The following is a 26459-nucleotide window of genomic DNA, read 5'->3' as shown; positions in this document are numbered from 1 at the left end:
AAGCATAAAAGCCCAGATAGCCATTGCACAATAAAGCTCTCCGAGAATAAATACAATATCAGCAAAACGTGAGTTTGTGGCTGAATGCAGTTTCTGCACGAAACACTTTTGATTACTCAAGTGATAGAAGCATTGAAGGGAAAGGTAACAATTGTTATGGTAATGCAGAGAACATCCTGGTGCCCGGCAATTCCTCCAACTATAAGATCTCCCGTAGATCAGGCAGTATTTTCTCAGTCCATTCCTGTCGCAATCAAAACTTGATTTGCAAATCAAGTTTTTTGGAGCAAGCAAAAGTTATTCCTCTGGTGGTTTTAAATAGGAGTTCCTTAAAGGCCCATGTTGCTTAAAGGCTTGGTTCCCAGCCCGGGACAACATTATAAGGTGGTAGAACTTTTAAGACATGGACGCCTGTGGGGAGTATACCTGTCATTAGAGGGATGCCATTAAAGGGATATGGGGACCTCAGCTACTGCCTCTCCCTTGCTTGGCTTCCCCACTAGGAGGAGAACAGCTTGCCATCTGCTGTGACATACTGCTTTACTGATGTGCCCAAACAGTAGGCAATCAGTCATGGATGGAGCCCTCCTACATCGAACCCCCCTCCAAAAAGCCTTTCCTCTTTCTAAATGTTGACTGCCTCGGGTATTTCTTACAGTAACAGAAAGCTGACTGACACACCCTCATTTATTTTACGACCTTGAAGCTAGTAGAAACCAAATATATAATCTGAGGAAGTCATATCTAAGCAATTAAAGGAGGTGGTTCTAAAATCTGAGTATTTTATTTATTCATTTTGCTTTTGTGGTGGGGACAGGGGCAATGAGAGGGTCCCACGGTGGGCCTGTAGAGGCAGAAGACCCCTTGCAGGAGTTAGTTGTCTCTTACCATGTTCAGGAATCAAACACAAGTTATTAAGCTTGGTGGCAAGTGCACTTAATATATTGAGCCATCTAGCTGGCCCTAAACTCTGAGTATTGTAATTTTCAATTCTCTCAAAGAAAAAGAAACAAAACAGGATTATGGGGGTGTTAGCATTCATTAGTCTATTCTGCATGGTTTATTGTGTGATCATCAGTGAGGATCTATCGGCACAGTAAAGGATCATGCATGGCTTCAGTTTACAAGAAGCCAATGGGCTGGTAAGGTAAATTATGTATAATACTCACACTGCATTCAGCAGACCAAAGGGTTGTGAAGATGCTCAGGAATACATGTTGTGGGGATCATTTGTGAGTTGCATAAGGTTAATCTTCTCTTAATATTTCTTCCAGTGCAGCAATCCTATATAACTGGTCATCTTCAGACATCTTTTTCTTCCTTCCAGTAGTTGGAATCAAAATGAATTTGATATAAAATGTTCTTCTGAACATCAATTGGGAAGTTCCATATTAGTGTCACAGACAATAAACTTGAATAAGAGTCAAAGCTAGAAGGAAAGCCTGTGAGTAGAAATGCACACACTTACTAGACTCACTGAGTCCACTTTGTGCCTGGTGTGCTACACTAATGAGGGTCACCCTGATGCTGTAGAGATTCATGCTTGGCCTGATGGCTTTTGAGCACAGCAGACATTGTCTGTGCCTCAATGATAATGCTCAGGTCAGTAGTTTACTGTCACATATACGTAGCAGTAGATACACACTCCTTTTGCAGTCCTGAAAAACTGGAGGTGAAAGAAACTTCCAGAGTATTTTCCCTTTAAAAACTGCCTGATGTGGAAACCATTTGTTTAAATTCTTCTGTGTTAAGACAAGTCATCACTTCGTTATTACTCCGAGTTGACCATCACAAGCCAAGGTGTGGAAGTTACATACTCTCTTCAGCACCATCCCTGCGAGGAAGAGACAAAAGTCTTCTTCCCAGAAAGGCAATTGGCTTATCCATTGTATCTAATTGTATCCCTTTACAATGTATGTTCATACTTAAACATTGTAATAGTAAAAACAGAGATGATGAATAATATGATAGATTATTATAGTTTAAAATGGAAGATATTATACAATGGAATGTATTATACAATGGAATTCTTAATCGATTGTTGAAGGGATTGGAGACAAGACCTTGCCCTTCCTAGATAAGCAGATGACCAAAGAGTTACAAACCTAGGCTCCACAGTTTTAAAAGCCTGGCTTAGGTACTTGTGTTTGTAAGTGTGGTTTCTCCTTCAGCCACAGATCCCTCACTGGAAAATGGGCTTCATAACATTTATCTTGCAGAATTAGCTGTGAGGTTTAACTACAGCCCATAGGTCACTCTGCCCCGTAGCTTAGACTTTAAGACTGAAAATTGTCTATTTGCATTCAGTTGTTTCTTCCTCACATGGTCTGCCCACGGGATTCTATTTCAACCATTATTTTTTTGCATAGCATTTGGAGAGACTGTGTGAGCCAGGACTTGGACATGCAAAGTCTGGACTCTACCTCCTGGTATAGCCCTCTCCAGCCACTCTGAATAGACATTTATCTTCACGAGTTTGACATATTCCAACTTGGAATGTCTTTCTTTGAAACCAACATCTGAGTAAGAATGTTGGAAGTTGGCTGGGATGTGTGGAGGCATTGACAAGGGCTACATAAGTTTACCCCTTGCAGATTTTTCCAACCCTCCGGGTGGTTCTCAAATTTACGTGGACTTTCCAGGCTTTTAAACTCGGACGTTGCAGTTGTTAGTAATAGTTAAGTTTCATTTTTCTGATTAAAACAACAAACCAAAAAGATGTTTTCAGACATCGACTAAAAGGGAGAGTGAAGAATAAGGAATTTAAGATTCAGTTATTAACTACCACTTTAATTCTCAGGCTTGGTTGTCTTAGACTAGGCTTGATGGCAAAGCCCTTGTGAGCCTGGAAGCTGCAGAAAGAACCGTACAGGAGTCAGCCACACACAAATAAGGAACAAAATCCAAGTATTAGATGTAGGCTGTTGCTGGGTGGCCTCTACTGAAGTATCAAGTCCAGACAGCTTCGGGACCCTGAAAGCCAAAAAGTGACAGATCCTACAAGGTGGACAGGAGAGGGCTACCCTGGTTAGTGGAGAGGCACGCATCGCATCGCGGCATCCTCGGATGAAGTACAGTGCAAGGTTCACAAAAATATATGTCTGTCCTCTAAGCCATTTTCTAGGGACACCCTCGTTCACATCCCGAGGGATGAGATGCCTGGGCGCCCGAGGTGGGAAGTTAGTGAACTTTCAGAACAAGGATAGATAGCGGAGTCAGAAGGAACTGGAGCTGTGCGGAGCGGAGGTGGAGGCTTCCTGGAGCATCTTCCTCCCGAGTCTTGCCCGCAATCGCGCGCGGACCGCGCTCACTTCACCAGCCGCTCGGTGGTTTGCCGGCGAGAACCCGCGCAGGCGAGGGCTAGGGCAGGGAGAGGCGGGCAGGCTGGCTGGAGAAAGGCGCGCGCAGAGGGCGGCGGCCGGACTCTGAGCTCGCCTCTGGGCGGCTGCTCACTGCATCAACCTGCGGGCTCCCGCTCGGCCGCTGGGCCCCTCCCACCGCACCCCACCCCCGCTGCCCGCCCGCCTCGGGGCCCGGGTTCCAGTTGGTGCGGAGCAGCCGCGAGCGGAGCTCCCGCTCGGGACCGCAGCGGCAGGCGACGTCGCGGCCACCTCCGCTGCACCCTGACTTCTGCCACTCGGGAGCAGGCATCCACTCCTTCCCGGTCTCCCTTTGTCCAGTCCCCCCATCCGCTCCCTCCCCCACCCCTTCTCCCATCCCCTACCCTGCGACACCCTCCTGCCTCTGTCCCTCTCCCCTTGTCCCCGCTCTGGTGCCTCTAGCCAGCACGCTGCACACCCCTTGGACGATCAGCACCCCGTGTTCTCCGAGGGCGACCGGCACCCTGTGCACCCCTCTCTCTCCTTCAGCTCCATCTCACTGCCCGCCTGGCCTCTCGCTCTCTGGCGGCTCCCTGCTCCTATCCCGAGTGGGTTGCGCGTCGGGCAGCCGCCTGGTCATGTCAGGATGGAGATCCGGCAGCACGAGTGGCTCTCGGCCTCCCCCCACGAGGGCTTCGAGCAGATGAGATTGAAAAGCCGCCCCAAGGAACCCTCGCCCAGCCTGACCCGAGTGGGCGCGAACTTCTACAGCAGTGTCAAGCAGCAGGACTACAGCGCCAGCGTCTGGCTCCGAAGGAAAGATAAACTGGAACACGTAAGGACCACTCGCTCCCTCCCGGGAGCACTGGGGGCGGCTAGGTGGTCGACGGAAGCACTAAAGGTGTAGGCACCCTTAGTGGGGACTCCAGCGGGCACCCCGCCCTCAGGGCCAGGATGCTTGTGTAGTTTGTCAACCCTGAGGCATCTCCTGCACTTTTTGCCTTAATGACTCAACTGCATGGAGAAAAGAAAGGTTCCCTTCAGGTACCCCAGTCCCAGCATCCTAGAGAGCTCCTGGTTGGCTGTTCCCTGTAAGGTTTATGTGCACGGTGTTCTTGGGTTACCTGTGAAAAGAGTGGCTGATTACGGGGAAATAGGCTTTGCACAAGAAGGGTTTCAGTGGGATGTTCACCTAGTTCTTTGAAGCTGTTTTACTCAGTGCAGAAACTACAAAAACACTGCAATAAAGTTGTCGCTGATGAACCAGAGCTTTTGGCAGTGTGTGCTGTGATGCTAGCAGGAGTTTTTAGGTAGTCTCTCCACCTGAGCCCAAGTGGAGAGAGACTCTGCACTAAGAAAGGACAGACCAGAGGTCCCAGGCAATCTGCACTCTGAACAGTGAGACCCAGGAGATGTGGATTTCCCCACCTCCACACCCCTTCTCTCTCCAGTGAGGTCTTGGGTCTTTGGCTCTGGGGCTGAGTCCTTAAGACTAACCATTCTAGAAAGAAAACAAGTCTTTCAACAAGGACTTTTGGGAATCCATACTTAAAAATCTGACCAGTCAATATCCCCTTAACCAAATGTTAAAACGAAACTAAAAACCTCAACCTCCGGGGGGGCCAGCAGTAGGTGAGAACTGCTGTTAACCTCAGCAGACCTGCAGAATCCAAACTGGTATGTGACTGTTTCCTGGTGTTTGGGTCACATCAATAATGATAAAAGATAAGATTATGGAAAACTCTGGGAACTCACGAATCCCCCAGCGCTGTACCACCTGACTCCCATCTGGCCCCTCAAGCCTTCCTGAGCTTTGCCTCATCAACAGTGTACCTAGGAAGAAGCGTGGAAGTAAGTATTTCTGTTAGAAGCCCAAAGGACAGCCTGTGCCTTTTTTGAGGGCTGGATTAAGTCATACCAATGACTAATTCTAAAGCCCGTATTTAAAGCTCCTAGTTGAGTTGAGTAACAGGCTCTGTTTTGCCTGGAGAGAACCAAAAGGATGCCTTGGCTCCTAAAGGACTGCTAGGGCAGCAGTGCAAGTTGGCTGTTTGAAAGGCAACAGCAATACCTGTTTTAAAACGCTCTTAAAAAATGCTCACTCCAGGATGATGCTTGAAGGGGAAAGGATCAGTGATGTCTGGAGTTTATAGAGGATAGATAGAGTTATCATCTTCATGTACTGTAGCTCCGGATGCTCATGAGAAAATGAGCCCCAGCCTCAGGCCTCAGAGTGGTAACAGAATACCCTTTATTTTCATTTAATCATAATTGTGTGTTCATTTGCAGTGGCAGCTTTAGGCTGCCTCATTTCCTTCACACTCTTACTGAAAATCAATAGCGCAACCTTCTGCAAGTGTGTCATCCGGAGTCCCAAACGCTGCTGCATGCATTATACTGAAATGCTTTTTCCACTGTTTGATTTGCGCTCGAAGTATTAGGTCTACCTCATGGGCCGCAGCAGCTTCACCTTCTGCTTTGAGTGTAGGATGCTTGGCTCTCCTGAGGATGAGAGATGCAGCAAAGGGGAGGTTTGGTAATTTTAGCATCTGCACTTTTCGCTCAGATGTCCTAAAGAGAGCACCGCATTCATTAAAAAAAAAAAAAAAGTCATATGCCTCATTTAATGCTGAAATCAGAGTATCATTTGTTTGGCTTTTAATGTTTATATGAGATGTATGTTCTATATTTGCCTTCAATTAGAAGTGGAGCTTTTATTTCAAGTGATTTTGGTACATTCTCTGGCCTCTTTGAAATATTGCCATTTTAATGATTTAGTGTTTACAAGCATGCTATGAAAACAAAGTCATATAAAGATACACATTTTATTTGAAATCAAGCACTCAGTGTTTGTATATCCTGTTTTGTGTGCTATGTTATTTAGGCAGATTGCTATTAATTTATATTTCAGTATGTGAGATTTAAAAGCCTATAACATATGTAACTTGGTATATAGGTACAACATAGAGCATGAAAATATCACATTAAGTTCATTATAAACCACACACCTCTAGTTTAGGTGTCACAGGAAGCAAGTTGCAGGTATCATAGAAAGTCAAGGGTAAGTTAAAAATCACTCCTCTGGTCTGTTTACTCAGATAGATGACCACCCTTTTTTATTATGGTGAAAAATGTAGAAATAATTATGATGGAGATGATATGCCCGAAAACAGCCTACTTGGCCGTTTGGTGCTTTGAAAGCTAATCTAAATATTTATGGAATAAATAAATTATGACTTCAAATGACACATACATTTAGTCATCACAGTAACGGGATTCCCCAAGATGAATTGTGGCAGTGTGTGGATTCTAGCCAGACTTTAGAGGTATGGCTTAATCTGAAAGTCAATAACACGGTATAAAGTGACAGTTAAATAATACATTTCTGCCCACTTTGCTAAAAGTGAGAGTAAGTTGCCTCTTTCTTTGTCTGAAAGACATCAGTTGAATCTCAGGCTATACAAGAAGAAAGTGACATGAGTTGGATTAGAAAATGTTCACTTGATCTTGTGCTTGGTTACATTAGTTAGTTGAGACATAAAATGAAGATTTGTAAGTAATTCCCAAAATCCCAGTACTGGGTAGTGCTAATGCAGGGACAGCCTGGGCTGCAGTGTGATTTCTGGGTTATCCTGGGGCCTCAGAATGAAAATACCAGCTCAGACATAGGTTCACATGTCCAAGACCCCAGTCCTCAGTATGCTGAACCAACAAGATCTGTAGTCCAAAGCCAGCCTGGGCTACAAAATGTGTTGTTTCAAAACATTGATGTAACCAACGGAAAGACAGAAATATATGTAGGGAAATGTCCCATTCCTAAGTCATGGTTAGAATGTGCAAGAAGGTTGTGATCTGTATGGTTAACTCTGAACTTCAAATTCTGCTTGTACATTTGAGAAAATTGTAAGTTTTGGTTGCATACGGAATATTTTTATTACTTGTTATAAGTGAGGCTCTTGGTGCTTAGAACCTTCTTAACCTTCCTAATGTTGTGACTCTTTAACACAGTTCCTCATTTTGTGACTCCCAACCACAAAAATTATTTTGTTGCTCCTTCATGACTATAATTTTGCTACTGCTATGAATTCAAATGTAAATATCCGATATGCAGGATATCTGCTATGTGACCCTCAAAGGGGTTGTGACCCACCGGTTGAGAACTGCTGGCTTAAAGTGTTTTTGCATCCTGTTCTATTTCAGATTTCCTATGGCTTAAGAGAGCAATGGGTTTGGGAAGCAATAAAAGTCTTATTTGGTGTAGGATTCTAGTATTTTCTTGAGGGACATTATAAAGGATTACGGTTTAGCAAAGCAACAGGGGCAGGAGCCACCCCTGGAATCTCCCTAGGTTGGGTCCCCTTGAAGATTTTGATTTTCCCAGAGGACAGTATGAAATTTGGTGTCATTTGGCACTGGATGCTGTTCTTGAACTTTCTGCTATATTTTTTTTTATTGGAGAGAGGGTGAGAGGAGTCTGCTCTGCCCAGTTGTCGGTTTTATGCCAGCAGTGTGACTTCCCAGGTTATACGGGTAAAGGGAAGCTTTGCCTTGTTTTCTGGGTAGTCCATTGGTTGCAAATAAAGGTTCTAGTTAGACAGACCTGACTTTGAATTTCACTCTATTTTCAATAAAAAAAAAATAGACAACTATAGGTGAAGGGCTTTATGTCCTATTCAGTCATATTTGAAAAGCTATGCATTTATAATGGTGATTCAATGGTGAATTCTCTGTCTGTTTTTCAGGAACAGATGCCCTATATGTGTCAGGCAGACATTTTTATCGCCCTCCTCATCTGGACAGGCTGGTAGGAATTCTCCTTTTCTGAGTCTACCTGCCTGGCAGAAGGAAATGCCAATGTTCATTTCTCCCACTGCTTAGAAGTTAAGAGAATCTAGAGATGGCTCTGGAAGTGTCTACCCACAAGTGATGCATCTGCATAGCCCATACCTATTAGCCAAAGAAAGTTTCATGGCAGGGGTTCACTTGAAAGGGATGTAAAAGGGGATAAGGTCAAAAACCAAAAAGGAAGGGAATAGATCTTTTCCTATCCCTCCATAGGACCACCACGAAGAACCCAGTGTATTCTTAGGACTGAGTTAGACGATCAGGCAGACACCTATAGATAAAATGGCTTCTCTGGTCTTCCCTGATCTCTGCTTAAGCATGTGTCCTCTTCCCAGTTTTCACATTTAGCATCAGCTTTGTCCATATTATAGTCCTAGCCCCAAAGCATAAAGACCTTTTTTGGGCCATTAAAGATGCTTCTAGTCTTTGTCTGGTTTTCTGGGAGTTTTATTCTTCCAGGTGCTCTTTGCTTAGCACCTGCCTGGTCATTCTCATCTGACTTCTTTGCCCTCTCTTGATCTCTGATGCCCAATGCAGTGGAGTGTTGGGCATTGGGCTATACACAGACAGTCTGGTTTCCAGTCGAGCTGAGGTCAGAACCCCGGGACCCAGTGGTGATAATTAACCTACATGGGATGGAAGGAGTTCTCTCATGTCTCCCAGACTGGCTCCTGCTGAAGTTACAGCCTCCCTCAGCCTCCACAAGAGAAGCATGGTTAGTAGTCATGTAGGCAACGCCCCAAACTTCTGACCTTCAGGCTAAACTCCTCCCCAGTTACCTAGCAACAGTAAGATAAAGCAGCCCACTATAAGAGGGGCTGTTTGGCCCCTCCTCACTTTCTCATTCCTCTTGCTCTCCTCTCTCCTCTCTGTCTTCTCCTCTCCTCTCTCCTCTCTCTTCTTCTCTCTCACTACTCACTCTTTTGCTCTTATCCCTCTCTCCTCTCACTCTCTTCCTCTCTCTCCCTCTTTCTCCCCAGGCTTTCTTCTCTCTCTCTCTCTCTCTCTCTCTCTCTCTCTCTCATTTCCCTCTTCTTTCCTCTTGGCCATGACCAGTTTCTCTCTCTTTTCTACCTTCTCTCTTTCCCCCTGCCTTTCTACAATAAAGCTCTAAAACCATAGACAGTCTATGCTCATCAAGGCCCACTGCGCAGATTCTTGCCTATATGGGAACCTCTCTCCCTAAGCTCTCTCTCCTGTAACCCCTAGTCTACAGGGTGTTGCCCCGGGCCCCCAGTCGGGGCTTCCCCTTGGTCACTCCCCATCGAGTGGGGTCAGTGGCTCAGATGCCCACCCGGGGCTGAGTGGAAGGCGTCTGGCAGCCCTCCCATGTCCGTCTGCCCAGAGCATAGGAGGAACTCTGGCCAGACATGGGATAGCCTCCCTTTCTCCTCCTTCCCCAGCCCCCGTTTAGTTCCCACAGTGGAGACCAGCGCTTTACAGCTCTTTACAACCTTTGTGTCCTTCTTGGCTTGTGGCCAGTGAGATGAAATTGCAAGACTGGCAATGGAATCTCTTTAAACTGGAAGGGGAGAGATGAAGAGGAGACTGGTGATGAGTAAGTGACCAGGGACTGGCTCTGTGGGTAGAGTGCTTACTGCACAGGCATGAAGATGACCCAAGTTTGGATCTTTAGCACCTACATGAAAGCCTAGAGCTGCAATATGTGTCTGTAATTCCAGAGCTGAGGTAGATGGAGACTGACAGGTCTCCAGAACTCACTGGCCAGTCATTCTAGATGAACTGGTGAAGCTCACTAAGTGGCTCTGTCTCAAAAGGGGGGGGGGGGAAGGGTGACTAAAGAAGATACCTACCATTGAGCTCTGGCCACATACATGCACCCCTGTGCTTTCATATATGCATACAGGCAAGCACATACACACTCACAAAGAATAAAAGATAATTTCTAATGTTCTCACTTTTAGTGACCATTGTATTTTGGTCTAGTGTCTTAACTTAAAAAACTGTGTCCTCTAAATGTGTTTTACACTTGCTTTAATTGTTGGTGTTACCAGGAAGTAGTAAATAAATGTCAAGTTCACACTTGTCTCCTGCAGTGAATTATTCACATGGTGGGCAAAGAATAGACTAAAAAGCCTACACCGTGGTGTAGGCCTGTGTTATATAATGCCATTAATGTCCTGCAGAGCACACCCATGAAAGTACTGTGCCCCACTGAGCCAATCAGTAAAGCATGGAGACACAAGTCAACCCCAGGGGATGAATCTTTAAAATGCTCCATTAAAAATCAACCAAACATAGAGATTGTTTGAATCCCAAAGGACCATGATGTTCATCAGGATTAGTCCTTGTGATTTTTAGATAGAGAAACGGACAATCTGGGCAGAGATGATGTTCTCTGCCTCTCTAACTCAGCCACCGAGAAGGGTACATTAGGTGTCTCAAGGGCTCCTTCTAATGGATATCAGTGGGTCCATATATTGCCCTTGTCCCAGCCACGGTTAACATGTATTTGGCACTAATGGACTTCTTTCCCTAAGGATCAGTGCAACAGCTTGTTTTGAAGTTTTGTTTTCTCTAAACTGCTAAACTGTATTGGGTGTGGCTCATTATTGATTATTGGATTTAACCATGGTCCGGGACACTACACTGAATTTGAGAAACTCAAGATTATCGAACTGAAGCTTTATCTCCCCATCTATCTAGCAGTTTAAAAATACTAATTTCTGGCTAGTGTTTCTAAGTTTTTCTTACAGACTTCTGCATCTATCCCAGGCATACACATGTAGAACAGGTTTTAGTGTTTCTGTTTTAGCTTGAAGGTTCAAGAGATCTGATAATGGTTTTCAGCCTCTAGTGTGTGACAGTAGCAAATATATGTTCTCATACCGAATCGACAGGGAGATAGTACGCAGGTAGAAAGGTGGACGGCATGGCAAAATCTCACCCCAAAAACGTCACCTGAGCTGGCAACATCTGGGCAGTGAGGTACCTGGGGTCCATACCTTTGCAAGTTGTGCAATGAAATCTTAAGATGAAACATAAATGTCTTGGTATAGCAGAGATGTCAAACTGCCATGCTTACAGATACATACATACCTTCTAAACAAAAGGTATGTAATTTGTTCCTTTCTTCCTCATCCTTTCCCCTCCTCTTTCTATTCCCCTTTCTCTCTCCTCCCTCTTCTCCTCATTCTTCTCCCAGTATTCTCTCTGGCTCATCATGTAGTCCCTCTGTCCTGAAACTCTCAGCATAGTCCAACTTGCAAGTGATTCTACTGTTTCGGCCTCTCTTGTTCTAGGGATGGATGTGTGTGCTATGAGACCCAACATTCTAATTTTTGTTTAAACATGGAAAGATGAGTAAAGTTTTGAAACATCACAAACCTAGCCCTTAATTTAAATGGAGACTGGCAAATTTTCCCAGGTAGCCTTACCTTCATTACAAAGTTCACTCTCGACTGACCTGTGTATAAGGTTCAGTCCAAAGGATGGATGCTATGACCACTGAGAGATAAATGTGCTTCTTTATTCTCCAGAACATAGGAAGCCTGTGGACGTGATATTTACTGTCAATGAGCTTGACCACTGTCCTTTTCGCAGGAAGCTATGAGATTAGATCCAGAAATGGCCTGAAGATTTAGATTGGGAAGATGGTAACTGCAAACACAAAACCACCATAAAAAATCTCATCTGTAGAGGCACAGTTGCTGAGAGTGTCTTTTATGCGAAAAACATTGTTAGGAGACTGTGAGGTGAGGGCTTCAATTAAAAAAATATGAACTTGTTGAACCTGAATAATACACAAAGACTAGGCTAGAATACCTTTTGGCAACCTACTTATAGTTTTATAAGTACAGTTACAATATGATTATAGTTTTGGGACTAATAAAGAAAAAGCAAAACAATATAATACTGTTGTCAAGGGTCTCATTGTTTAGAATGGGATAAATTACAGTTTAAAATAAGTAATTAGTACTGTTGGATATTGATAATATAGCATGACAAACGAGTTTGCTCCAATAATATAAAGTTTAAACAAAAATTTTACAATTAATTAATGTAATTTATCACATTATCAGACTAGTAGAAAAAAAGTACATAGATGGGCTCAGTAACTGTGGTAGTTAGTTTTAATTTTAATTTTACACAATTTAGAATCACTTGAGAAGAGAGTCTCAGTGAGGAATTTTCTAGACCATGATGGCTTGTGACACGTCTGTGGGAGACTGGCTTGATTGCATTAATTCAGGTGAGGAGGCCCAGCCAGTGTGGGGAGCACTGTTCTCTGGATTTGGATCTTAGACTTTGTCAGAGTAGAGCAAGTGGGGATGAAAAGGAGAAGAGGGGCGTGTATGTATTCATTCCTCTCTGCGCCTGTGTGCAGGAGTGGTATGACTAGTTGTTTTAGGCTCCCAGTCCCTTGACTTCCCTAAAGATAACAGATGAAGAAAAAGTAAAGCATTTGATTATTTGATGAGAACAAGAATCCAAACATGATAAAATTCTCAGAGAGAAATACAAACAACCTTAATATTCTGATAATGGATTTCTTGAAGAAGAATCCTATGTAATGGTGAGATTTTAAGAATTATCTGCCTAGATTGTGTGAGAGATGCACATATCATACTTTTACTCATCAATGTATCAAAACTCATAGGCAATGCAATCAGGCAAGAAAAAGAAATAAAAAGTATAAAAATTACAAAGAAAATAATAAAATTGTTATTGTTGCCAAATGATCTGATTGTCCACATTTGAAAATCAAAGATAAACTATAGATATCCTATATGGATTAATAATTCTATTAGATTTGACAGGTAACACAATCAGATAAGAAAAAGATACTTAAAATGAGAATTTAAAAGGAAGTTATTGGTTATTAGCAGACAGTGCAACTGTGAACGTCAAAAGACTCAAGGTAAGCTACAAACGTATTTAACAAATTAGCAATGTCCTTGGACTTGTCAGGGTCACTGGATAAAGGGTCATTTTGTAAAATTAAGAACTAAAAATAATTCCAACGTAAAATTAGAGTTGGTATCATTTATATTATCATAAAATATCCAACACTAGGAATAAGTTTAATATAAAGGTTCTTTTTAATCTCCCAGCAGAAGCAATTCCTAATTAAGATTTCAGCAAGTTTGTCTGTATATGTATTGCAAACTGAAGTCTATATGGAAAGCAGAGGTTTGTTTGAGAGCAGATGAGACAGTGGTGAAGCAGGAAGGAGACTGATTATGGACAACAACATGTATAATAAAGATGAATTCACTTACTCAGTATTGTGGCAGTGTGGGTGAAAATGGCTTCATAGGCTCATGGATTTGAATACCTGGTCCCCAGTGGGTGGTGCTGTTTGGGGAGGTTTAGGGATGTGGCCTTGTTAAAGGAAGTGTATCTCTAAAGGGGGACTTTAAGATCTTAAAGATGGAACATTTCCACTTGCTGTCAGTGCTTAGTGATTGGTTAGTGTGTGAGCTCTCAGCTTACTGTTTTTGCTGCCCTGCCTGTCTCCTGCCATTCCTCTGCTTCACCATCATGGGCTCATAGCCCCCTGGAACCATAAGCCAAAATAAACTCTTCTATAAGTTGATGTGGTCATAGGATTTTATCGCAGCACCTAAAAAATAACTAATATGAGTATGGTCTTGGCAGAGGATGAACAAACAAATGAACTGATATATATGAAGGTATAGGAATAGACCTGTGCACATACAAAATACATTTTGATTTCTCTTTCAAATGACCAACAGTTGTCAGTTTAATGTGACTTATAGAATTAAGGTATCAATTGAAACAATGAAACTTCTAGAATCAGTAAGAAAAAAAAAAAACTTCATTAACTGGGACCAGGAAAAGTCTTAGTATTTTTAATCTCGATTTATCAGGATGAATAAACTCAACTACATTGAAATTAATCATTTTATTTCTGGAAAAAATTACATTTAGAGGGTGAAGGTAAGTCACACACTAGAATGCTATATTTTCAATTTATACTGCCACAAAGGGTTCATATCCATAATATATAGAACACCTACCTACAAATCAGTAAAAAACAGACAACCCAAAAGAAACATGAGCATGGAACTTGAACAGGAACTTAACAAAAAAGAATATCTAAATGACACTTGTTACCAGATACCAAAAGTATGCATAGGTTTGGTCTTATACTACGTAACCATAGAACAGCTAAAATTAAACTGGTAGACAGTATCCGAAATGTTAATGAAAATAAAGATCATCTGTACCTCAATATCTCCTGGTAAGATTTTAATTCATAGAGCAATGATAGAAGAAGGAAAATTAAGTGTATTGTTTATCTTGTGTCCCAGTGATTAGGATTCAATGCGTGTATTAATTACATGTATGCTCATGTACACCAAGGATATACAAAAATGCTTACTGAACCATTAACTTAATGGCATCCAAAAGGATGCATCTCCAATATCTATCCATAGCTAAGTGACCATATAATTTATTGCTGTGAGAAGGGATGGTACATGTATATCTGTTGCACAGGCTTGTGATGTTGTGGATGCCTCATTTAGACACAGCAGTAATGAGAAGGAGGAGTCAGATACTGACAGTAGGATTCCATTTATAATGACAAGCAGACAAATCTCAGTTAGGGAGATAAAATTTTAATGACCACCTTGAGGACTGGAGTGAGTCTAAAGGGAGGGGTCTATGGAGCCAGTAATGTTTTCTCTTTTTTGAATAGTGAGTGGTTCTGAACACAGATGACTCCTGTTTTCACTTCCTTCCTGTGGCTCCTTCTTGGGTCCTTCCCTCACCTCAGTTCAGCCTGCTATGCTACCCTGTACACATTTTAAAGTGTATTTGAGTTGAACGTTTATTTACCACCTCTACTAGAGGGCTATGATAAATTCTTCCCAAGGTCTCTCCAGGAGCTCAGTGAATTGGGACTTGAGCAATAAGACCTTCTGTACTTGCTACATTTTTGTCAACTTGACACAAAATAGAGCCACTTGGCAAGAGTAACACACACCTGAAATATTAACCATATTAAATTGGCCTGTGGCTATGTTTGTGAGGCATTTTCTCAATATCTGGGAGGTCTGGGCTGTCTAACAAAGGTAGTTGTATGTGGCCTTGTTCCGTGGATTCTGCTCCAGTTCATGCCTTGACGTCCTCTGATGATGGCCTATGTATTAGTCAGGGTTCTCTAGAGGAAAACAACCAATGGGATGAACATATTCAGGAATTTATAAAATTAACTATGTAAATAGAGTAAAGACAGCCAACAGCTGAATCACACCTCAGAGCCACTGAACCCTCTAGTTGCTCATCCTGGAGGCTGCATGCCTCAGAAATTGGAGTCCTAGAGTGACGGTCTGCCTCAGCAGTTCCAATCTGGTGTTGAGAAACTCAGTGGTTCCTGGGGGGCTACTGGTCCTTAGTCTGAGTTGGAAACCTAGGAGTGCTGGTTCTGAAACCAGTGAAGGAGTCAGCAGCGAGTGAGTAAATCAACTCAGAGGCAACAGGGAAGACCAAGCAAGTGAGAGCCCAGCGAGCTACCTTGTCTATTTGGACTGCTATGAGAGGGTGCTTGGAACTGAAGAGGCTGGTATTAATTCTTTTAGGAATCTGTATGGGAATTACCAAAGAAATCACAGAAGTGTTGGAAGAATCAAAGAGGCACACAGATAAGACGTACTGCCAATTAAGAGTTCTGAGGTCTTGGTGCTGGGTTATACATTGAGTGTCTTAGGAAGAAGCACTTTCATTGTTTCATTTCTGGGCCAGAAATGACCCAGAAATTCCAGTTGACATTAAGAATCTAAGAATGAACAGAACAGTTTTCAAAAAACTCATTGAGTCGGAATTCTGTCATGTTCAGTTTTGTTTGTTGGACCCAAGACATTGGTATTGTCTCAATCCATATTATCAATATTATTATTGATCATCACTAGGTACCAGTACCTGCTCATTACTAACTTCAAGCTATGAAAGATTGTGATGTATACAACTAGTCTTTTCTCTTGGGTCAGTTATGATTTAATTGTCCTTCAGAACTCAAATGACATTTCCTAACCCATAATCCCAAAGTCTGGTTGGGTGCCTATATTTGTTGCTTTAAAAAAAAAATGCTGTTGCATGTTTGTCAAAAGCAGTACAAGATAGGAAGAGTTCATTTTGACTCACAGTTTTAAGAGTACTCTACCCTCGTGGCCTGGAAGGTGTGGCAGCCAGAAGTTGTGGCAGGCATAGCTCCGTGGTGGCTATAATGTGAGGTGGGTGGTCATGTTGCATCTGTGGTCAGGAAGCTGAGAATGATGAAGGCATTGCCAATTCATTTCTTCTTTTTTCCCCCTTTTCATTCAGTCTAGAACACCAGGCCATGGACATAGTGTTCTCCACATTCAGGATGTGTTCCTTCCTCAGTTAAATCCCCATAGAAACAACCTCACAGACATGATCAGAGGTGTGTCTGCTGGGAGATTCTCAATTGACAATCAAGATGAATTAACACAGCTCTCTTGTCTTATCCTGCAACTCCATGGCAGGCATTAGTTACAGAACTCAACACGAGTTTTCAAAATTGCCTTATGCTCTATCTTCCGTTTGGCCCCTTGAGTAAATCCCAAGTATCTGGCAAGTTTTCTCACTGTAACATTGTTAATTTTTTCTTTTTTTCATGCTTAGTGTCCAAAATTAAGTCCCAAACTCCCACATTCAACAGCTCCTAGAATAAAGAGAAATGGCATTTATTTTTTCAATATATTTTTAGGGAGATTTATCTTTTTTCCCTCTAATATTCATTTGTCCAATTTTTGTTATCATTGGTAGAACTCATCTATGTTTATATGGTCAAAATGATATATTCTAATCTTTGAGTAAGCATATATGTGGTACAGGTGCATGCATGTTTGGGTCTTAGTGTCAATCTGTGCTCTTGCGTGCTGCCACTCTTAGAGGCCCAAGGCATTAGATTCCTCTGGAGGTGGAGTCACAGGTGGGTGTGATCCACCTGATGTTGATGTTGGAACCTAATTTGGGCCCTCTGCAAGAACAGTACACATTCTTAATCGCTGAGTCATCTTCCCAGCACCTGGTGTTTCTCTAATACTGGAATTATCATCTAGTTTTTGTTTGCTCCTTAAGGTCTTTCCACTTTGATCATTGGAGACCTGCAGAAGACTGAATTCTCTGACCCTGGACATGCCTGCAGACTTTCAGTTTGGAACCTTCCCTTACTTTCTGGTGTACCAGAGTTCTCCAAGCTTGTTTTGTATTTTCCCTACTCCTTCTTAATATGATCTTAGAGACTTAAAAACAATATTAAGTATTCTTTGGTTTAACTAAGTCTAATCTCACAAGGCTCCAGAGAGCAAAGTCTTCAGTTATGTAACATTTCCAATAAAAGCTCAATGGACACGTTCTGATGAGGCTGAAACATCTTTAGAACTGATTCTAGTCTTTAATGTATATGTGCAAGCTGAGGTAAGCCTGGGTAGAGTATAATATTTAGAAAGGGTACTCTTAGGTGACAATAGGACAGAATGCAGGGCACACGCACTTGAATCACAAGAGAGGATATAACACTGGCTGCTTTCCAGTTTTAACTCTGTCATGGTTCTTTTCTTTCTTGTCATTGATAAGTGCATAGAACATGTAGTTGAGAGTAAACCTGTAAAATCCTAAGCCAAGCTCCATAGCTTCAAAGTAGCTTTTCTAACTGTGTAGAAGTTCATCGAGCTGCATCGAGTTTTGGATTAGGTGTTTGAGTCCATGCTTTGATACAGCTGCATGATGTTTTTCATTTGTGAGGTCATTACAATAAAATAAATTTTATATTAAAAAAACTTCAGATACATCTTCAAGTATAGCCCTCACATATATAATGTTTATATCCTGAAAATAAGATAATAGCAGAGATACCAAGTGACACAGTGACTTTATGATGTATCTCAAGGTGTGTGTGCATGTGTGTCTCTGTGTGTGAGCTCATGTGCATGTATATATGCCTGTATGTGCATGGATGTATTTCTATACCTTTTCTGTTATCAGAACATCAACCTCTTCCTGTAAGACTTAGGATCTTTCTGAAGCATTGAAGAATAAACGCAGGGCCATGTGTGTGCTAGGTAAGGACTCTGCCTCTGAGCTGCAATTCCTAGCCCTCTACTTGGGAATTAATATCCTCATTCATATTTCCTGTTTCCTAAATTGGAATCATCCCTCTGTCCTCCTTTTTAATGCTTAGAATATTTGGCCAGGGTATAGAAAAGGGGTTTTCAGTGATCATGTGTCTTGTTGTTTTTTATGTTTTGTTTTCTGAGCTAAGATACTATCATCTGAACTTTAAAATTCTCTTCAAAAACTTATGCTGAGAATGTCTCAATACCAACATTCAATACCAAGAGAGGATCTCCAAGAGACTAAGAAAACACAAGGAAAAAAAAAGGGGGAGAGCTCTCATGAGATAGGCATTGAACTGTTTGTGTCTTGTACCACATCACAGACACTGGCTTTTGGTGGGATGCATCAGGAGAAGAAAACCATGAAGAGTGACCTTTGTGTCAGTTCTACCACCTGCTTGTAGGATGCTTGTCTTCCATTCTGCCCTGCCTATAATAATGGAATAACAGACAAGTCCTGCTGCCTTGCAGAAAGCAGCGGCGTGAAGAATGGGTTTCATATCCCTGCCTGTTTTGCTTAGCACAGATGAATTGGAAACCCATCCTCTGAGTGGGAGGAAGAAGAGATTGCAGGTTCCTAGAGCCCTAGGGGAACAGCGGACAGGCAATGGCTGTGTCAATACTATAAGGACTTCAACAATGAGCTAAGTGCAAGGAGACATTCAAAACAGGCAAACATTGACACTCTGTGGCTTCTCCATGGCCGCTGCTCTTATTTTATGAGACTATTGTTTTCCATTTTTTTCATTTCAGTGAAGTTTTGACTAGGTTTAGAATAACTGTCACAGAGTTGGTAACAAAACCAAGGAAAGATTGATATGCTTGAACAAAATAGAAATGATATTTAAAAAAACATATTCAGGCAGAAGGCTTACAGGTGGCAGTGAGCCAATGGGTATGGGTAACCTAGTTGCCTTCCTTAGGTATTTATTTCCTGTGTCTAAATGCTGAAAAGGAGGGGTATATTCTCACCATCATATCAGCTTAAGGAGCCGCTGGACATCTGACTAAAAGCTTTGCAATACACTTGATCTTTTTACTTATGCATTTAATTTTTGTGATATTAAAATATCTCTCTTTAGTTTAGAAACCAGCCAGCTATTAGCTAGAGGGTATTTGTGTAAGATTGAAGATCAGTATTGGAAAAAAAATGATTAAGCAAGTCTTCCTTGATAAAATTATTCAGAAGGAAAAAGTTAATATTTTTCATGGAGGGAGAAAATAATTTCCATAATCATTAGTTAAATTTGATTCTCACTAAAACAAGACAGTCAATGCCAGCACCTGCTCTGAGGGTCTGGTATGCATGCTTCTACATTGAAATAAAGATAACTGCTTTTGGGTAAATCCTGACTTGTAGTTTGAGCTGTTGATCTAGAAAGACTTTTGGAACTGTATCATTGTAGTCAATAGGCTTATTTAAATGAAAAGGAAACCTGATGTAACAATTGTCAGACATACTTTCAAGATTAGTCATTTAGTTTGAAGCTATACTGGTTGTGTAGATTTAACGTGGCCTCAGTATTTACTTCAACAAAAATCCACAAGGTATAGACACCCATGTGGTGAATATGACACTGTTGGCTGTAACTGCCACTGTGACAGGGCATTAAGTGTCTACCCTAAAGACATATTTCTTCCTAAAGAAAAAGTGAAGCCAACTATTTCTTTCCTAAACATAGGACCAGCAAGGCTTCCTTCACCTATAGAGGGTAGAAAGTGGCAGGCCTGAGTCACTAATGTATGACACCTAAGATACATATCTGTGTTCAAAGAATTTCATTTCAGTGATCTTCAGGATTGCTTGTGAAAGTTCTAGACTAACTGCACTAAACACCTTTGTTGTTCTTATAGCCTTTTATATTTATTCATGTTTTCCTTTAAGTACTTATACATTTATTTTTGAGACAGGGTCTGATTCTGTAGCCTTGAGTGTGTTAGAACTCAAGTTACTCCTGACTCAACCTCCCGAGTGCAAAGATCACAGGCAGGTGTCATCGTCTAGTTTACAGCACTTAAAACCAGGAGCAAAACTATCTGAGTGTTAAGATTTTTAGTGAGCAGCAACCAAAATAACTTCAAGATCCTAGCTTTGTCAAAGATCACTCTTCTAATTCCCATAGCTCGGTAGAGAGACAAAGAACCACAGAGGCAGCCTAGCCAGTCCGGGAAATGGATATAAGGGTAATGTGTCCTGCTGCCCACAAAGCTGTGGGGGAACCTGCCTGGCTATGGTCCTGCTGCTCCCTCTGCTGAGCACAGTGGCCACACTGTGTCACCATCCTTTCGGCCATGCCATTCTGCTCTTTATCCCTTTTCAGACTGACTGAGGCCAGTACTTCAATTGAGTCTGCTAACTGCTGTCTTCTTACTAGAATTGCTCTCTCCACTGATGTTTGGATTTTCTAGCAGTGCTGTTTTACAGAGTCTCTGAGATCTTCTGTGGAAACCAACTTTACTGTCTCCATCTCCATCTCCATCTCCATCTCCATCTCCATCTCCATCTCTTTCTTAGGACCAATAACTTTACAGAGACAAAGCTTAGGGTAGAACTGAGAGGCAAGAAATACATCTTTCTTGAACATAGCTCTCCGGTGCCAGGAGCACGTCTTGAAGTTCTGTGTTTTCTTTCAGAGACTTTCTTCTTGGGAAGTTCATCATACCTCATGATCCTACCCTAAACCCTTTACACCATTCCCAGGGTGCATTGGTTCCTTGGAATCCATACCTATCCCCTCCCCAATGCTTCTCACTAGCGAGTTTTTCCTCATTGCCTGAAATCTTCATGGGTAGCAAAGGTAGATGGTCCAGGAACAGTATAGCATCACTACTGGGTCTCATACCTGGGAACCTCACACTAGGGAATAGCTGCCATGCAACATAATGTCCCTGCTATAGACTACTAACACACGCACATGCGTACACACACGCACGCACACACACACACACACACACACACACACACACACATGAGCCTCTTCCTCTCTCACTGTTTCACCTCCTAATTACAGTGATGTGAAAAGTTGGACAATCTCCACCAAAATGGGCCCCTGCCATGGGCCGTGGTGCCACAGGCCCAAAATCAACAGGATCAAAACAACCATAGGGTGAAAGAACATGACCAGAAAACCTTTTTCTTTTACTAAGTTAATAATAGCTTCTGGTATTTTGCCATAGAGAAGGAAAGCTGTTTATTAGAAACAGACGAAAAGCACATTGTTTCACTCAATATATGTGTATATTCAAGGAAGATGACTTCAATCAATAAAAATAACTTCATAATAGTGTTAATTTTATAATTTTGAGTCATATATTATTATGCTACATTTCAACAGTTATAATTTGCAAGAAATATTTTGAAGAATAATTTAAAAAGTTAAATTTTCAAAATCCAAATGGGGTAATTTATTATTTATTTAGGGACAGTGCTTACTATTTATTTTTTAGAGTTAACAAAGTAAGGTAAAAAGTGAGCTTAAAAAATGAATTTATTTTAGGGACATCTTAGAATTTCTTTTTAGAAGTCCCAGTATAAGAGATGTTTTCATGGATCTTATAACCATCCTGTGAGTATTCAAGTTGTTTAAACTGAAAACAAATCGGGATCCTTCTGGCTTTGTACAGGGATGACGATACCAAAGGGCCTGGTGGACTGTAGAATCTTAGAGGTTACAATGGCATACAATTTAAGTTTAATGGAACCCTGAAGGATAGTGATTGATACCTATATCCATCCTTTTGAACTCACAAAAGCCTAAGGAATCAACTGAAGGCAGATAAAGTCCTTGATTTTGACAGGAGTCAAAGGACCACCTTGATTGCTTTTGAAAGGCATCTAAACATTCAGTTCTTTTTGTCTTTTTTTTTTTTTTAAGTCAATGGGACTTCCTCTCTTCCTCTTTTGGTATATTTAAGTTTTGATTATTTTAAATCTGCAAATTATGTAAAAATCATTTCCTATTGTTTTATGAGAAAAGAAATGCCATCTATCTTACTACATGCAAAAAAGCACAGAAAGCACTAGAAAATAAGCATGCTTTAATCTTCCTTATTTCTGATACATTTAGGCTTGTTGTAGTTTCAGGCTCATTGCTGTGATAAAATGTCCTGACATAAAACTACTTAGAGAAGAAAAGGTTATTTTCTATTTTGCTAACAATTCCAGCTTATAGTTCATTTCTGCAGGGAAGTCAAGCACTAGTTTAAAGTGCTATACCCATAGTCAACAGTGGAGAGAAGATAATATATATAAATCCAATAAATGGGTTCTTCCTTGCTTGATGGTTTTCAGCCAGCTTTCTCCTCTCATACATGGCTGAGAAGTGCCTCCCTCTCCCAACCTAGGGAATGGTGCCACCTACAATGGACCCTTTCTTCCTGTATCAGATATCAGTCAAGATATTTCCTCATTAAGACTCTCTTCCCAGGCAATTCTAGGCCATACAAAGTTCAAAGGTAAAATTAACCAGTGTAAGCCTTAACTAAGCAGACACCCAAATAAGGAAGCCTTGAATAATAAGGGAACCTATATATCACATAAAACTTTGTTTAGACTGACAATTCAGTAGCTTCACAGCAAGGCTGAGGTCCCTAGATTCTTCATGTTTCTACCATGTCCCAACCTCTAGCTGTTCCAGATTATAAAATGCCACCAATGAGGATAAAAATTAGTATCCTCAATGAGAAAACCATTAAGAGCTAGTTTACCACCTGAATTTATGTCCCTGGCCAGAGCTATACAAGACCATTTCTTAACTAATTGTTGGGAAGGGAAACTGCAAACTTTCCATATTAGTCTAGGAGCAAGGTGAACTTCTTTGAAATGCAGGACTTGTAAGAACATCCAAACCGGGAACTTCTTCTCAATGAAGATGGCAGAGGGACTAAGGGGATAATGGAGTAGTTTAGAGGACCTTTATGCTATGATTTTATCTTTCTTCACCTCAAGTTGTCTACAAAAGCTGAGATATACAAACCTGCATGCATGCATGCTTAGACACATGAGCACATGCAAGCACCCACAAAGAAGTAATTGTATGTGATTTGATGGATTACTTATAGGCATCTTGAGACCTTCTTAAATAATAACAACAAGAAAATGAACTTTTTTTAAAGAGGGCCATATGTGAACTTGCTTGCTAATGGATAAGGGGTGTGATCAAAATATTACCTACCCTCTTTTGGATAGCATCCTAGATAGTGACTGTCAACACGGTTGGCCTAGAAACAGGCTCAGAATTTGAAGTGACTGATGATGAATTGTGTTTTGAGTGTGTTTAGTTTGAGGTTCTTGGGGAGGTAACAAGAAACAGGTTTAGGCTTCCAATAAAGAACTAGAAGTATGCATGAGGTTCCAGAAGATGAGGATGTAGGAGTGGTCAGCAAATGACAGATGAGATGAACAACTGAACTCCTTCACAGCACCAGAGTCTACCATCTTTCATAGTCTACCATAGTTTTCGAGTCTCACCATCTCTATACACAATGCTATTAAAGTTTAAATGCCTTGATTTCCAATTGTTCAATTCAATTCATTCAATGCAATTCATTGTTCAATGAACACCTTCATTGAACAAACAAACATTATAAAAATAAATCTTTTATATTTATTCCCTGCCCCCTGCCCCTGAGCACACAACACATTCTATAGCTTAAAAGATGCAATATTGGAATTTTTCTTTTTTCTTGACTTATTCCTCAGAATTTCAGGTCTCTCAATTCCAGTAAGAAGTATTTGGCCTCAGGACAAATATAGAAATGTTTGGCTTACTTCATTTCTATTATTAACATTCAGCATTAAGAATGTACAGTGTCCGTGTCAATGAAACAGGAGGATAGTTGGCCCTAAGGAAGACTGTAATCATGGGAAAGAGAGGAGGGAGAAGAGACACTGTTAAGAGTTACAGGTTTAGGACAGCAGCTAGAGCTATAACTTGATGTTTGCTGGTATGGTGGGAGGTGACTCCTTCAGTTGCTTTTCTCTTTGCTCAGGGATGTATTCGCAGACTTTTCATAGCTCCTGGGGAGGAGAGAATTTAGGAGGTGTAGGTTTTCTGGGTAGACTTTAGTATTTCTTAAAAAGAGAATAATCTGTTCTCTTTTAACTCTGCCAATGCAACAAAGAGAAAAACAAAAACAAAAAATCTCAATTCAGTGTTACCAAGTCTTTTTGTTTGTTTGTTTGTTTGTTTGTTTTTCGAGACAGGGTTTCTCTGTGTAGCCCTGGTTGTCCTGGAACTTACTTTGTAAACCAGGCTGGTCTTGAACTCAGAAATCCACCTGCCTCTGCCTCCTGTGTACTGGGATTAAAGGCATGCACCACAACTGTTGGTTGTTAATCTCTTGTTGGTAGTTAGAAAAAAAGACAGGGAAAGAAAAATCTAGAAGTAATAGTTTCCCATGTATGATACGAATACAAACTTTCTTTTCATTTTATATAAGCATATAGTCTGTCTTCTGTATTTTTGGATTCTGATGCATGGATTCAGTCAACTTTAGGTCAAAGTTACTAAGGGAAAAAGTGGCCTTTGAACAGGCAGACTTTCCCTCTCATTGTCATTGTCCCCTAGACCAAAGCTGTGATCCTTGAATATAGTTCCTCATCTTGTGGTGACCCCAACCATAAAGCTATTTTTTTTGCTATTCCTAACTGTAATTTTGCTACTTTTATAAATAAGTAATGTAAATATCCAATATGCAGGATGATATCTGATATGAAGCCCTCAGAAAGGTCACGACCCACAGGTTGAGAACCACTGTCCCAGACAGGGCACTGTCTGTCCATGTCGCAATCACATTTATTTGGAATGAGTAACCTAGAGATAAGTAATGTGGAGATTTCAGGTTAGGTGCAAATAGGACACTTTGAAGGATTTGTCATCCATGGACCTTGATGCTAAAGAGAGTCTAATAATGAATCACCTAAGACTACCCAGGAATGGCTATATTTAGGATTTCAAGAAGTGAGCTGACTTAATGTTAAATAATACTGTGATAGATAGCTGGCATATGGATTCTAATGTTAATGGTGTATAGATGGAGCTGCAGATAGATATGGAGAATAAGATACAGATAGCAAGGACTTTACCATACTTTTGACATAGTCCTTTTATTAGTACGTTTTAGCTTTCAATTCTTTGTACCTTTATATCTATTGAAATTCCTTCTCAGCAATTATTATTCTTTCTGTTAATTTATGTTTTCCTGTGGAAACTACTTGTTACATGTTAAAGCCTAAGAAAGAAGAAACGTCCAAATGTCTCCCTGAGTCGTTTTCTCTCAGATGTTAGTGAGTAACTTATACATGAAATAGATCATCTCATCAAAGGTTAGAGTTGGAAATCAAAGAATAGAAGAGCTTTTAATGTTCTAGAAATGATACTTATTAAACACTGAAGAATATGGGTATGGTGGCTTATTCCTGTAAAATCACTAGTGGAGAGTGCAAGGCAGGAGGATTATCATGAGTTGGAAGCCAGACTGAAATGCAATGTGAAACTGTCTCAAACACCAACAACAAAATAAACAAAAATATGAAATATTAGTGAGGATACAGAAAAATGAGATTTTTCTTTGGGGTGAGTTATTTATAACCATTATTGTCTAATAATTTGATGTCATACATGAAGAATTAACAATGCTAATATTCTTTGGCTCTCAAGTCTTTCCCTCTTTCAGTCATTTACTTAATAGTCATGTTAATACAAGCAACAGTCTTGATCTCAGAGGTGTTGGTCAAGTTGGTGGCTGTGCTGGGCCTCAGTTCTGATGAGGGACCAAGCAATAAGTCATCCACATGTAATCTATTTTGAAAACTATAATTGTGACAAGGAAGCAAATAACAGATATGGAGAGGGGAAAATACATGAGAGCCATTGGGGAAATACCCACAAGAATGTATTGTTAGATTAGCAGCAGTGTTAATGGAAAGGGGAAAGAATTCAATGTCCTCCAACAGGGACTTTCAAATGAATGCCAGTACTTCTAGGCAAGGGAATACAACTGAACAGTTGAAATGGTAATAGCACACGATTCTGCAAATTAATTTTGATTTTTTTTTAAAGAAAAAGAGTCTAATATATTTTGCTCTTTTTTTTTTTTTTTTTTTTTTTTTTTTTTTTTTGAGAGAGGGTTTCTCTGTATACCCCTGGCTGTCCTGGACCTC

The 26459-nt window shown here is 41.0% G+C and overlaps 1 protein-coding gene across 3 annotated transcripts in view; it reads left to right on the top strand.

Annotated features, from left to right (window-relative positions):
• The first annotated feature begins 3528 nt into the window (after positions 1 to 3528).
• Pld5 (phospholipase D family member 5) overlaps positions 3529 to 26459 on the top strand; it is a 323819-nt gene continuing 300888 nt past the window's right edge. For 2 of the 3 annotated variants that reach the window (XM_021158929.2, XM_029483515.1), the window contains exon 1: positions 3529 to 4155. In XM_021158929.2, the coding sequence (XP_021014588.1) occupies positions 3967 to 4155 (189 nt within the window). In that variant the 5' untranslated portion in view covers positions 3529 to 3966. The remainder of the gene's footprint in view (positions 4156 to 26459) is intronic. The other variant, XM_029483532.1, reaches the window with a different exon arrangement.

Source organism: Mus caroli, chromosome 1 (assembly GCF_900094665.2).
Source record: "Mus caroli chromosome 1, CAROLI_EIJ_v1.1, whole genome shotgun sequence".
In the NCBI taxonomy this organism is placed as follows: domain Eukaryota; kingdom Metazoa; phylum Chordata; class Mammalia; order Rodentia; family Muridae; genus Mus; species Mus caroli.
Note: the sequence above shows the minus strand (reverse complement) of the source record. Positions and strands in the feature narration are given on the sequence as shown.